The sequence below is a fragment of the Hypanus sabinus genome, chromosome 19, assembly GCF_030144855.1.
Source record: "Hypanus sabinus isolate sHypSab1 chromosome 19, sHypSab1.hap1, whole genome shotgun sequence".
NCBI classification, from domain to species: domain Eukaryota; kingdom Metazoa; phylum Chordata; class Chondrichthyes; order Myliobatiformes; family Dasyatidae; genus Hypanus; species Hypanus sabinus.
In genome coordinates, this window is record NC_082724.1 from 62,964,295 (window position 1) to 62,977,467 (window position 13,173).

Genomic DNA, 13,173 nt, shown 5'->3' on the forward strand with positions numbered 1-13,173 from the left:
TAGCTGCTCTGCTGCTTACGAAACCCTGAGCCTGAGTTAGGTCGTCTGCGAATATTTTAGCACCGGGTTCCTCACGAACATTTGGTGTGTTAAACAGGTTTAGAGCCCATCTGTCCGTGCTCCAGGCCAGTAGCAACTGCACTTCTTGCCAGCTGCCTGAGGCGGCTGGTTTCCCGAGGCCAACCGGTGATCCCTGGCGTGAGGGTATCACTGCGTTTAGGTGACTGATGACCTCAAGTGCATTCAAGTTCAACAGTGGGCGTGACAGGGAATGAGGAAAAGTGCAGCTGGCTCATATCATTTCCTCACGGCCCGGTAGTACATGCTTTGCCACTGGGCTAGGACACATCACAGCCACTCCAAATGAAACATATGCATCCTTCTGCAGATAGCTGGAATCACAGAATCAGAGAAAAGACCACCCTGTCCATTGTGTCTATGCGAGTTAAAAGAGCCACCAGTCTCATCCCACGTTCCAGCACAGAGCTTCCCCTGCAAGTAGCAACTCTTCAATTACTCATACAAATACTATTTAAAGATATTAAGGGTCTCTGGCACCACCCTTTTACACAGCACGGTTCAGATACCTACCACACTCTAGATGATAAAATGTTCCATTACTTCCATTCTAATTCTTCCACCATGTATTTTAAAATTATGCCCTTGGTTTTAGACCGGGCATGGGCAAACTACGGCCCACCCCTGTTTTAGACCGCTCTGTTAAGTGAAGTAGGTTTGAGTAACTTAGCTCCTCCTTAGTACAAAACAGAACATCACAGTACCAGCCCTTCAGCACAACGTTGGGTCTTTTAAGAGACTCCTGGACAGGCAGGTGGAGCTCAGTAAAATAGAGGGCTATGGGTAACGCTAGGTAATTTCTCAGTTAAGGACCTGTTTGGCACAGCTTTGTCAGGCCCAGGGCCTGTATTGTGCTGTAGGTTTTCTATGTTTCTAACATTTATACCTATTTCCAAGATCAATCTAACCCTTCCCTCACATGTAGCATCTCGCATTTTGCTTCTATTCCTGTCCCTATCTCAGAGCATCCTAAATGTCCCTAAAGTATCTGCCCCTACCACAACCCTGTTTGTGCACCACATCCACCCACCACTCTACGTTAAAAACAACTTCCTTCCAATCACCTAGCCACTTCCACCCTGGGAAAAGGTTGGCGCCTGGCCACTCTTATCTATGCCTCTTACCTTATACATCTCCATCAAGTTACCTCTCAGATTATCGAGCACAGGAGTTGAGTATTATATTGGAGTTATATAAGAATTTGCTAAGGCCGAATTTGGAGTACCTTGTACTCAATTGCTTCCCCTGTGTCCTGTTCCAAAGGGAGGGCAGCATAAGTGGCACAGCTAACAGGACACAGATGTTCTCCCAGTTCCCCTCCCTATCTCAGACTCGCACGTTTGGAACTTAGTTACCCACCATGAATTGCCCCAAGTGTGCAAATGAGTGGTAAAATCTGGAGGGGAGGAGGGCAGAAAAGAGGCAACCTGATCAATGTGAGAATAAAAATGTGTTACGGTAGAATTGGCTATAAAATGGATGTTTGGTGGTTGGCAAGACTTTGTACTGTGTTTAATCTCTCCATGACTATCCCAACGACCCTCGATCTTCATAAATCTCCTCTGCACCCACTTCAGTGAAAAATCACAACTGAAGTGATGCGCGTACTCACACCACCCAAGAATGGAGTCAGGCTGTGACAAACTAAATGTGCAGAGCTTCGTTCAAAATGCTAGAACCACAGGAAAACTATGATCATTACACTGTATTATTATAGATAGGAACACCTTATATACCGGCTGGGTAGCCTCCAACCTGAGGGCATAAACATTGACTTCTTTAACTTCCATTAATGCCCCTCCTCCCTTTCTTACCCCATCCCTGATATACTTATTTTTTTCCCTCCTTTTTCTCCTCTCTTTCTGCTCATCACTCTGCCCGTTCTCCATCTCCCTCTAGTGCTCCCCACCCCTTTTCCTTCTCCCTAGGCCTCCCGTCCCATGATCACATGATTCCCTTCTCCAGCTCTGTATTCCTTTTGTGCCAATCACCTTTCTGGTTCTCAGCTTCACCCCACCCTATCATTCCACATTTTCCCCTCCCCCTCCTACTTTCAAATCTCTTACTATCTTTCCTTTCAGTTAGTCCTGACGAAGGGTCTCGGACCGAAATGTTGACAGTGTTTCTCCCTATAGATGCTGCCTGGCCTGCTGCGTTCCACCAGCATTTTGTGTGTGTTGACTATTATTAGATCTCTTGAACCCTTGACAAGAAAGTATTATCACAACGAGATATTTCAGGATGTGTGTGCCTAATACAAGATCTGCAGTGAGGTCACACCCTTCTATCATTAATACACACATACACTGAAACAGAGGGAAGTGTGTCAATGACACCAGATCAAATCAGCAAGCATTATGTTGAGCCACACTCCCAGTGCCAGAATAGCATGCCCACAACTTATTAATCCTGACCCATGCCTTTCTGGATTGTGGGAGGAAACCAGAGCATCTGAAGGAAACCCACACAGTCACAAGGAGAATGGACAAACTCTTTCCAGACAGACGCAGAAATTGAATCCCAATCTTACAACTCATGCTGTAGAGCAAACTTCTTCAGAGTAGCTTAGAGAGCAGGAAGGGCAAGCTGGGCAGTTGGGGTGGCAGAATGGAATGGAGCTCTACGGCTTCAAGTAGGCATGGGCAGGTTTGATGGAAATTGTTCCAGTACCTGCAACCTGTAAGCTTCACTTCACTCTCTCAGGTCGAGAACCACAACGACCAATGACTCTTAGTACCAAATAGCACAAACTAGCGTGAACACTTGGGTTACCTTTCAGTCTCCGAGTCACTGGAAATTTCTTCATTCAGAGCTGTGTCAAATTTCTTGCGAACCTTATCTTTGCCATCTTCTGCCTGTAAATCGAATACAAAATAGGACTTTACACTTGTCAGAAGAACTAGCGCCTCCGTGAGGAAGTGCCAGTATTCCTTCTACACAACCATCTGGCCAAGATCAGTACCTCAACAACAGGTTAGCAGGACAGCAGCATCATTCTGCAGTCCTGCCTCTCAGCTCCTTGATTAGTGTTAATCTGGAATTCCAGTGAGATCCATAAGTTGAATAGTCCATATTGAACCTCAGCTTGGAATACTGTGTTCATGTGGAAGGTTTGGAGAGGGTGTCCAGGAAAATTACCAGGATGTTGGCTAGATTTGAGAGCATGTCTTATGAGGTGAGGTTGCATGAGCAATGGCTTTTCTGTCCGGAGCGAAGGAGGTCGATAGGTGGCCTGGTATGGGAACACCAACATCCTACAAAAGGTAGTGGATTCAGCCCAGTATATCATGGGTAAAACCTTCCCAACCATTGAGCACATCCACATGAAACATTGCTGTAGAAAAGCAGCATCCATCATCAAAGATCCTCACCACCCAGACCATGCACTTCTCACTGCTGCCATCAGGTAGAAGGTACAGGTGCCTCAGGACTCACACCACCAGGTTGAAGATCAGTTACCACCCCTCAACCATCAGGCTCTTGAATCAAAGGGGATAACTACACTAATTTAAGAACTCTCTTATCTTGTTATTTCATGCTGGTTATTTATTGCTATTTGTTTATATCTGCATTTGCAGTTCATTTACAGTTTAGTTCCTGATGTTTACAGCTCCTGGTTACAGTTACTGTTCTTTAGATTTGCTAAGTATGCCCACTGTAAAAGAACCTCAAGGTTGTATGTGGTGACATGTATGTACTCTTATAATAACTTTTACTTTGAACTTGATAGATGTGCACAAGATAAGAGGCATAGATTGAGTGGATAGCCATAAGTTGAGTGGAAATGGCTAATATAAGGGAGCATTATTTTAAGATGACTGGAATAAATTATGGGGGGGGGTATCAGAGGGAAGTTTTTTCAAAAGAGAGTGGAGAGTGCCCACTTCCATTTACTGGCAGCAGAATCACAACCTCATATTAGTAAGCTCCAATCACAAATCCCACATATTCTCCCAGATATGCAAACTTACCCAAAACCTACAGCAAGGACGACTGTTTTAAAGGGTGATCCTCATTTTCTCCCTAACCTAAACACAGGGAGTTTGAAATTACAACAGACACACACTAATCCAGATTGGCTTTCCTCTTCAGTCTCTGCAGCAATCTAAATCTAGGTGAGGATTCTATTCACATATTTTGTCCTCTCCTTTTCTTTAGTGAGCTATATAAGTTATTCATAAATCTTTTCTGATGGCTTCCATTTCAATCACTAATTCTGATAACACCCCTGACTGTCTGAATTACCTACAGGTCTGTTTTTCAGATGTTACACACAGAAAGCTGGGAAACAAACCCAGAGGTGGAAGCAAGTTTCAGATAATTTATTTATTTGATTGAATTAACATTTTTCTGTTGTTTTCGAGAGTTGAAGTGCTTAAATTTTAAACCATTTTTATTTAGAAAAGTACTAATTAATCTCAGTATTAAAGTTTTTTTTAAACTGTTTTTCAGTATTACAGAAATCCACAACCATCAGTCTGAACACTGATCGCCAGTAACCCTGGGGCCACAGCTGTTAGGAGTGATTCTGGTAGTTAAGCTCAGGGACCTTGCTGATCAAGGGCTGGCTTTGGGAACATGCTGCAGGCAACGACAGGCAGCTCACTGCTCAGTTTGGTGAGGCAAACTGCTTATGGACTTAACATCATTAATCCTGTTCTCGATGCTGACTTAGTAAGAAATCTTCAATATCCCTGCATTAACAGTAAAACACGTATCAAAGGGTGGTAGTTAGGGTAGCGCTTTACAGCGCCAGCAATCGGAATGCAATTCCCAGCACTGTCTGTAACATGGATTTCCTCTGGGCACCCCGTTCCCTCTCACACTCCAAAGGTGGACAGGTTAGGGCTGACGCCAGAAACATGGCAACACTTGTGGGCTGCCCCCAGTCCATCCTTTGTTGGTCTTTTACACAAACAACACATTTCACTGTTTGTTTTGATGTCTGTGTGACAAATAAAATCTAATCTAACAAAAGCTAACTTAATCAAAAGCAGCCCCAGGTTTGCAGAAGTTTTCTTGCTGTTGTGTTTCCACACACCAGACATTAGTCAAGTGAATCAATCATCACATGGACAGCAAACATGTGCTGCCTTTCATCTCCATTTTTATTCCCATTATACAACTCTAAGTTACTTTGTTTCTCATTTCTTATGCATTATTTTCTTGAGGACTCAAGATGACTACTTCCCTCAATATGTTCAACAGGTATGTAGGAAATATTGGCAGGTCTGGGATTTAATGTCTAGCCTATTCACTGAGAGAGTGATGGCAAATCACTTTCTTAAACCTGACGGAAGGCTGAGCAGTATCTCGGGGAGCTAACAGGACAATTGATATCTCAGGCAGATCAGAGTGCGGAAGTGATCTTTGTACTCTCAGTACAAAGTGGTGAGAATGTAGGGCAAGATGGGCTTGTAGGTGATGTGTACAAACAGGTAAGGTGGGGTATGATGGAGAGATGGAGCCAGGTGACAAAGGGAGAGCCAGAGTTCTAATATAGTATCTGGTGGGTGATAGGGTGTAACCAGGGGAGGTGGGAGATGATGGACAAGTGGAGCCAGGTTGTGGGGGGGGGAGTAGAGACAGAGGCTGGAACCATACAGAAGTAAAGGATGATGAGCAGACAGGAGAAAGGACAGAGGGGGGTCAGCTAGATGGATAGGTGTGTGATGATGAGCAGATGGAAATAGGGAAGGTGGATTAAGGGAGAAAGGACCAGCTGGACTAATGGAAATGAGTAAGAAACACAGGAGGTGAGGGTTACCTAAAAGTAGATAAAACAACGCTCACAGCATTGGCTTGTAGGTAGTGGAATGAACAGTTCTTCCAGTTTGTTTTACTTCATTGTGTAAATGGAGAAGGCAAAGAACAGACACATTGATGTGAGAACATGTTAATGTAAGAACAGGAATAGTTAACGCTGTCATCACCTTTTTTAAAACGTCTATCTTCTGTGTGTGCATGCATTACGAGGAGGGACTGAGTAGACTAGGAGTTAGAAGAATGAAAGGAGATATCATTGACACTTATAAAATTCTGACAGGGGGGATATTTCTCCTGAGTTTAGAACCAGGGTTAACGTTATATAAATGTTGCTAATATTCGTACGCTATTTGTAATGAAAACTGATTACGTATGCATAAACATCTGAGTGAAAATGTTGCCCCCAGGTTTCTAATAAAACTATCACCTTAAAGCTATGCCCCCTACTGAGGACTACTCAATCTTGAGAAAAAGACAGCACATTTTGAATTGCAATACCAAAGTCTTGTAATGTAGGAATTGTAACAGGATAATCACACAGACAGCAGCATGATAATTACGCAGATAATCAGGTAGTATTGTGGCCGGGGCCACAAAGGCAACGCTTCAAACTGAAAATCTTTATCCGGGACAATCTGAAAGGTCTTCGCACTGGAATAGCCCCTTTCCACAGACGTTGCCCGGTCAGCGTATAGTTCCAGCTGCTTCTATTTATCATTCTACCCCTCTCCAGCAGCCTACCCGACCTGGGCCTCCCCTCAGCTCGCCACCGGTTCTACCCACGTGTCGGATTTGCTACCCTGCGCCTCGCCAGAACTGGAAAACCGCCAGCCGCCAGTGCGGTACGATCAAACCCCGAGTTCCGACTCGCCCTCCTCACCTTCCTCTTCTTGCCTCTGGCTTCACTCGTCTTCTTTTTACGAATAAAAAACGAGTCGTTCTCCATCACCATCTTCCCCTCAATCACCAAACGGGTCAATCTAACCCGATTTCCTTTTACCCGCCCTCAAAACACCCTAGCCAACGGGTGGTCGCTTTTTCCCAGATCCTTAGTAGTTATTGGTTACTACGAGTGCCAATCTTGTTAGACCGGTGTTTTGGCTATTATGGAAGTTGGTGCCGCAGTATATAGGTCCCACGAGTGCACGTTTGTAGCAATAGTTCCGTGATTAAGTTTTTTTAAAAAAATGTTGAGTGGGGGTATTTTGGTTCCATTTTCTCTTTTTAAAATGTAGCTTTTCTTTTCCTACTTTGATTCTTTTTGCTTTTTTTGTTTTGTTAATATATCACGAATGATTCATTGAATTTTTTTTATGAAGAAAGTTAATTACCAGTGAGTCAAGAATAATAGGGAAAGCAAGGTAGTGTTGAAGCCAAAATTGGATCGGCTTTAATCTACTTAAATGTAGCATGTTTGAGGGTCAAATCATTCCTTCTAGTTTTCTTTCAATGCAGCTGAATCTTCTATCTTTTCCCTATCCTACTTAGGTAGACAGCACTGGAGAGGGTTAATATTGAGATACTTGAAAGCAAAGTTCAAAGTGAATTTATTATCACCATATACTATACTGTGATTTGTTTTCTTGCAGGTCTTCACAGTAGAGCAATCAAATCAATGAAAAATGCATACAAAAACTGACAATCAGCCAATGTGCATAAAATAATAATACTGTCAACGTGAGTTGTAGAGTCCTTGAAAATGAGTCTGTATGGCACAGAATCAGTTAAGTTATCCATTCTGGTTCAGGAGCTCAATGTTTGAAGCTTAATAACTGTTCCTGAACTTGGTGGTGTAGGACCTAAGGCTCCAGTGCCTCCTTCCTGATGGCAGCAGTGAGGAGTGAGCCTGGATGGTAAAGGTCCTTGATGATGGATGCCATTACCTTGTGGCAGCATACTTTGTAGATGTGCTGAAATCATGGGGAGGGCTGTATCCATCATTTTGTAGGCTTTTCTGTTCTTGGGTATTAGTGTTTCCATACCAGGCCATGATGCAACCAGTCAGGATACGCTTCACTGTGCATCTATAGAAGTTTATCAAAATCTTAGTCATGCCGCATCTATGCAAGTTTCTAAGAAAGCAGATATGTCGTGCTGCCTTTGTGATGGCAATTATGTCTGGTCGAGGGATAGATTCTTTCATATGATGACACCAAGAAATTTAAAGTTACTGACACTCTCCACTTTCAATCCCCTAACGTGGGCTGGTGCATGGGCCTCGGTTATCTTCCTTGTGTTGTTAATAATCAGCATTTTGATTCTGCCTTTTGATTTTGCTGATGTTGAATGAAAGGTGGTGGTTGTTGTGGCACCTTTCAAAAAGATTTTCAATATCTTTTCTTTATGCCATCTGTCCATATTTCTATTGGAAATTGGTTGATGGTAATATCCCATCCTGTGGTTATATAGGAAAAGTGGGAGAGAACAGACCAAGTCAACCCAAAGAATTGGATTGTCAGAGCATATTGTCAGACTAGATGAACGTGATGGCCAAGTGACCTTATTGTAGTTACTTAAGAGGATTAGAAAGTGAGATTGTTATATTTAGATGAAAATGTTCATGAATACGTGATATGCTTTTAAAGATTCTTTCACTCTCACCTTGAAGCATTTCAGGCTTCTTCTAGAGCTGAACACTCTAAAGTTGGCCACCTCGTCCTCAGTGTATCTGCTGCAGACACTGCCACAATCCACTTGTTATCTCCAAAGCTGACTTATCCAACACGTTTGCTCAGCTTTTTTTATGGTGGCATAGCTAGTAGAGCAGTTGTCTTACAGCTTCAGTCCTAACCCCAGTGCTGTCTGGGTGGAGTTTGCACATTCTCATATTAGCTGAGTGGGGTTCCCCTCCCGTATCTCAAAGACATGGGTTGGTGAGTTATTTGGTCACTGAATTGCCTCTTGTGCAGGTAAGTGGTAGAATCTGGGGGAGTTGGTGAGAAAATAGGGAGAATGAAAAGAAATTAGATTAATGTAGGATTTTGGTATAAATGGGTGTTGGGTGATTAGCAGACATTCAGTGGGCTTAGGGGCCTGTTTCTGAGCTTGTCTCATTGTCTCTATGACTGTACAGCAGGATGGTGGGGTGGAAGCCTAACCTCCCTTTTGAGCAGACTGTACTGCTATATCCTATACTAACCACACCATACGAGGGCTAGATCTGTGGCATTCAAGTCTGGCAACCTAGGTCTGTCCAAGAAAACCAAGTATGACTTGCAGGGGACTATTTCAAAAGCTAAGGAACAATTCTGAGTGAGGTTGGAGGTGAAATCGGATGCACATCAACTCTGGCAGTGTTCACAGGCCATTATTTCCCACAAAATAAAAGCCAACATATCATGAGGCAGAGACACTTCACTCCCAGACAAGCTTAACTCCTTTTATGCTCACTTTGAATGGGAAATAAAACTACAGTTGTGAGGATCCCTGCAGCACCCAGTGACCCTGTGACCTCTGTCTCGGAGGCCGACGTCAAGAGGGTGAACCCTCGCAAGGCAGTAGGCCCAGTCGGAGTTGCTGGTAAGGCTCTGGAAATTGGTGGGGGTGTTCTTTAGGTTTCAATAGGTACTTTCAATGTCAGAGAAATGTATACAATATACGTTCCGAAAGTCCAATCACTCACTGCTACAATTGATAAACTGTGTTAAAATTATCGTAACAAACGGTGAAGGGGCAAACGATGGCAAGTCATGAAGCTGTGTTGCAGAGTCATTGCAGGTGGGTTCCGATGCCCGTACAGCCGGCCTGGCAGCAAGGTTGGATTGCTCTGGGCATCGAAGGAAGAAGTAGGGACCCGGGCAGAGAAGTTTTGGTGCTTGTTCAGCTGGCCCGGGTGTGAGGCTGGTCACTCTGAGTGCTGAGCTGATTTGAAGAGCTTGAGAGTGGCTTCAGGCTGGGCAACAAAATCTGTGTCTAGAACGAGTCAGTGGGTGACGCGGTCTAGGCCCAGAGCGTTTTGCTGTAGCTGAGTTCTGGTGAGAGGTACAGTTTGCTGTTTGGCCAATTTAAACACTGGCGGAGATCGGAGGTGAGAGCTGATTACATTCACTCTCTACGATCTTCACTCACTCTATCCTTTGTTGGGTCAATTTAAATGCTGGTCCAGACAGACTGAAAAGACAGGATGTTGGGATCCGAGGCGAGAGCTGATCTCACTCGCTCAGTACGATAGTCATCTCCACAGCACTGAGCCTATGAGGCAGCCCTAGCTGCTGTGCTCCATGCCTGCTAATATGGTGAATTGGTAGGTGTGGTGAACTACGTCTCAGAGTGAGTTATTGATGGTGCTGTGCTCCATGCCTGCTAATATGGTGAATTGGTAGGTGAGGCTTCGAGCCTCCACCAGGCTGCTCTGAGGACTCAGTTTTGGTTTAAAATGTTGTTGTTCGCTTCAATTGTTTGCATGATTGGTATTTCTTTTCTTTCTCTTGCGCATCGAGTGTTGGACTTTTTATTTTTATTATTTTTTTCCTTTAATTGATTTTCTTGATTTGTGGCTACCTGTGTGCAAACAAATCAAGGTTGAAGCTTGAATTGAATTGAAGTTCACACCTGCTTCAAAAGGGCAACAATTATAGCCAATGACCACGAAGAGCAGTGTCAGCTGCCTTATCATCCAGTAGCACAGTGATGAGAGGTTGGTGATGGCTAGAATCAACTCCAGCCTCAACAAGGACCTGGCTTGCTACAATTTGCCTAGTGCCACAATAGGTCTATGGCAGATGCGATCTCATTGACTCTCTGTGTGGCCTTGGATCACCTGAACAACACAAATGCCTCTGTCAGGAATCTCTTTGTTGACTACAGCTCAGAATTTAACAGCATCATTCCTAAAATTCTGATCGAAAAGCTCCAGAACCTGGGCCTTTGCAAATGGATCCTTGACTGCCTAACCAGAAGACCACAATCTGTGCAGATTGGAAATGACCTCGATGGCAATCAACACTGGCACACCACGGGAATGTGTACTTGGCCCAGTGCTCTACTGACTACACCCACGTCTTTGTAGCTAGGCACAGCTCAAATGCTGTCTATAAATTTGCTAATGATACAATCATTGAAGGCAAAATCTCAGATTGTGATGAGAGGGCATACTGGAGTGAGATATACCAACTAGTTGAGTGGTGGTGCAACAACAACCTTGCCCTCAATGTCAGTAAAACCAAAGAACTGTTCGTGAATTTCTGAAAGGGTAAGATGAGGGAACACACCAGCCCTCAGAGGGATCAGAAGTGGAGAGGGTGAGCAATTTCAAGTCCCTGGCTATCAGTATCTGAGGACCAAATATATCAATATAGCTAAAAAGAAAGCAAGACAGCAGCTTTATTTGTTCAGAGTTTGAGATTTGGTATGTTACCTAAAACATTCGCAACTCCCCCAACTCACCTCTAGCCGTTACTGCTGATGCTTCACACTGTGCTGTGCATAAACAACTGTTCAGAGAGGTGTGGCATCCACTCGCCTTCTTCAGCCATCAGCTCCACACCCACTCCGAAAGAAAGTACAGCTCGTTTGACTGTGAGCTTCTCTGTCTCTACCTGGCTGTCTGCTGTTTTTGTTTTCTTCTAGAGGGTCACCATTTCACAGTGTTCACTGACCACAAACCCCTTGTGCATGTAGTGGTTAAAAATACCAGCCCTTTGGTCGGCAGGGCAGCAATGCCACCTGGCCTACGTATCAGAGTTCACAGCAGACGCACAACACGTCAAGGGGAAAATAATGCTGTGTCATTGAGCCCATACACATAGGGGTTGACTATGCCGGCATGGCAGCCAACCAAGCTACTGATCCAGGCTTGCCAAGCAGCAGTCGTGGGCCTGCAGCTGGTTGACAATAAGTTTGGGGAAGCTGTAGTTTTCTCTATTGTGTGATGTCTCAATCGGTTGCCCTCGCTCCATTGTGCCTGCAAACAGGAGTCGTTTTTAACTCTGTTCATGGCCTCTCGTACCTGGACCAGAAGACCTCACAGAAAATGGTTACACTAAAGTTTGTGTGGCATGGCCTTGGAAGTGATGTGCGTGATTGGACAGCAGCCTGTGCGGAGTGCCAGCGGGCGAAAATTAATCGTCATGTCCGGGTGTCATTGGCTCCTTTGGAGGTCCCTAAGCAATGGTTTGACCATGTCAACGTGGACCTGGTCGGTCCTCTTCCCTCCCCCGTTTTCACGCACCTCCCTACCATAGTGGCCAGAGATCATCCCTCTATCATCAACAATGGCCGCAAACGTGGCTCAGGCATTCATCAGCACCTGGGCTGCTCGGTATGGCAGCTCATCTGATATTTCCTTTGACTGCCGTCCCCAATTCACAGCAGACCCATGGACTGTGATGGCCCAGAACCTCGGCGTTAGACTACATTACACCGCAGCGTAACACCCACAGTTTCACCACTCCTTAAAGGCTGCTCTGACGGGTGAGTGTGGCATGATCGCTGGGGCTCAGAACAGCTCCAAAAGAGGGCCTGCAGTCGTCTGCAGCTGAGTTGGTATACGGAGTGCCAAGTTATTTTATTCCTGACACGACTCTCAACAGCATCTGCCCTCCTCACTAAATTCAATTTCCTTGCACCTATTCCTACTTCCCATCATGGCGTACAGCACTCTTGGGTTCTATTGACATACATTCCATCTCATTTATTTTCAACCGCCATGATGCACACCAGCCTTAGGCCCCCTTACAAAGGCCCGTCCTGCGTTTTGGAACGAAGTGAAAAGACTTTTATTATAGATGGGAGAGGTAAACCAGAATGTAGTCCTGTAGATTGCCTTAAACTGGCCAACCAAGATTTGGAGGATTCCACTGCCATGCCCCTGGCATTATGACATGACCCTATGTGTGTCAATACACCTCCGGACAGGCCAGGGGCGCCAGCTGGTGCTCAGTCCTTGGAGAATAGGCCTTGAGCCAAGCAGCTCGGACAGGCTATCAACGCAGGCTTTGGAGAATTCTGGAGGGGCCTGTGTGGGATAAAGTAATATGTGGTAATTGATGCACCATCAATAACTCACTCTGAGATGTAAGGCGAGATATCGGCTTTCATTGATTGGAAGAAGGAACAAGCAGTGGTTGACCACCATACTACATCCTGGAGACTGAGAGGCCGGGCTCAGGCCTCGATTGCCTTTATACGGGGGTCTGTGGGAGGAGCCACAGGAGCAGTCAGCAGGGGGCATGTCCAGACAGATATATGCAGTTCACCACAGTAACATAAGCTTTATTTACAACGGAGTGGGGGGGGGGGGGGGAGGTTCACTTTAAAGTGGTTGGTCTGATGTAACAGCGTAATCACGTTAAGTTTTTTACTGCACTTTATGTTCCGTCTGGTGGACAA

General features: G+C 44.9%; 1 protein-coding gene across 1 annotated transcript in view; it reads right to left on the reverse strand.

The window, feature by feature from the left end:
- The window catches only part of rrp9 (ribosomal RNA processing 9, U3 small nucleolar RNA binding protein), a 53,724-nt gene extending 46,861 nt beyond the window's left edge, over window positions 1-6,863 (reverse strand). Inside the window, exons 1-2 of the mRNA XM_059944546.1 lie at window positions 6,725-6,863; window positions 2,851-2,933 (exon numbers count right to left, since the gene is read on the reverse strand). Of these exons, the coding sequence (XP_059800529.1) occupies window positions 2,851-2,933; window positions 6,725-6,796 (155 nt within the window). The 5' untranslated portion in view covers window positions 6,797-6,863. The remainder of the gene's footprint in view (window positions 1-2,850; window positions 2,934-6,724) is intronic.
- Window positions 6,864-13,173: the final 6,310 nt, after the last annotated feature.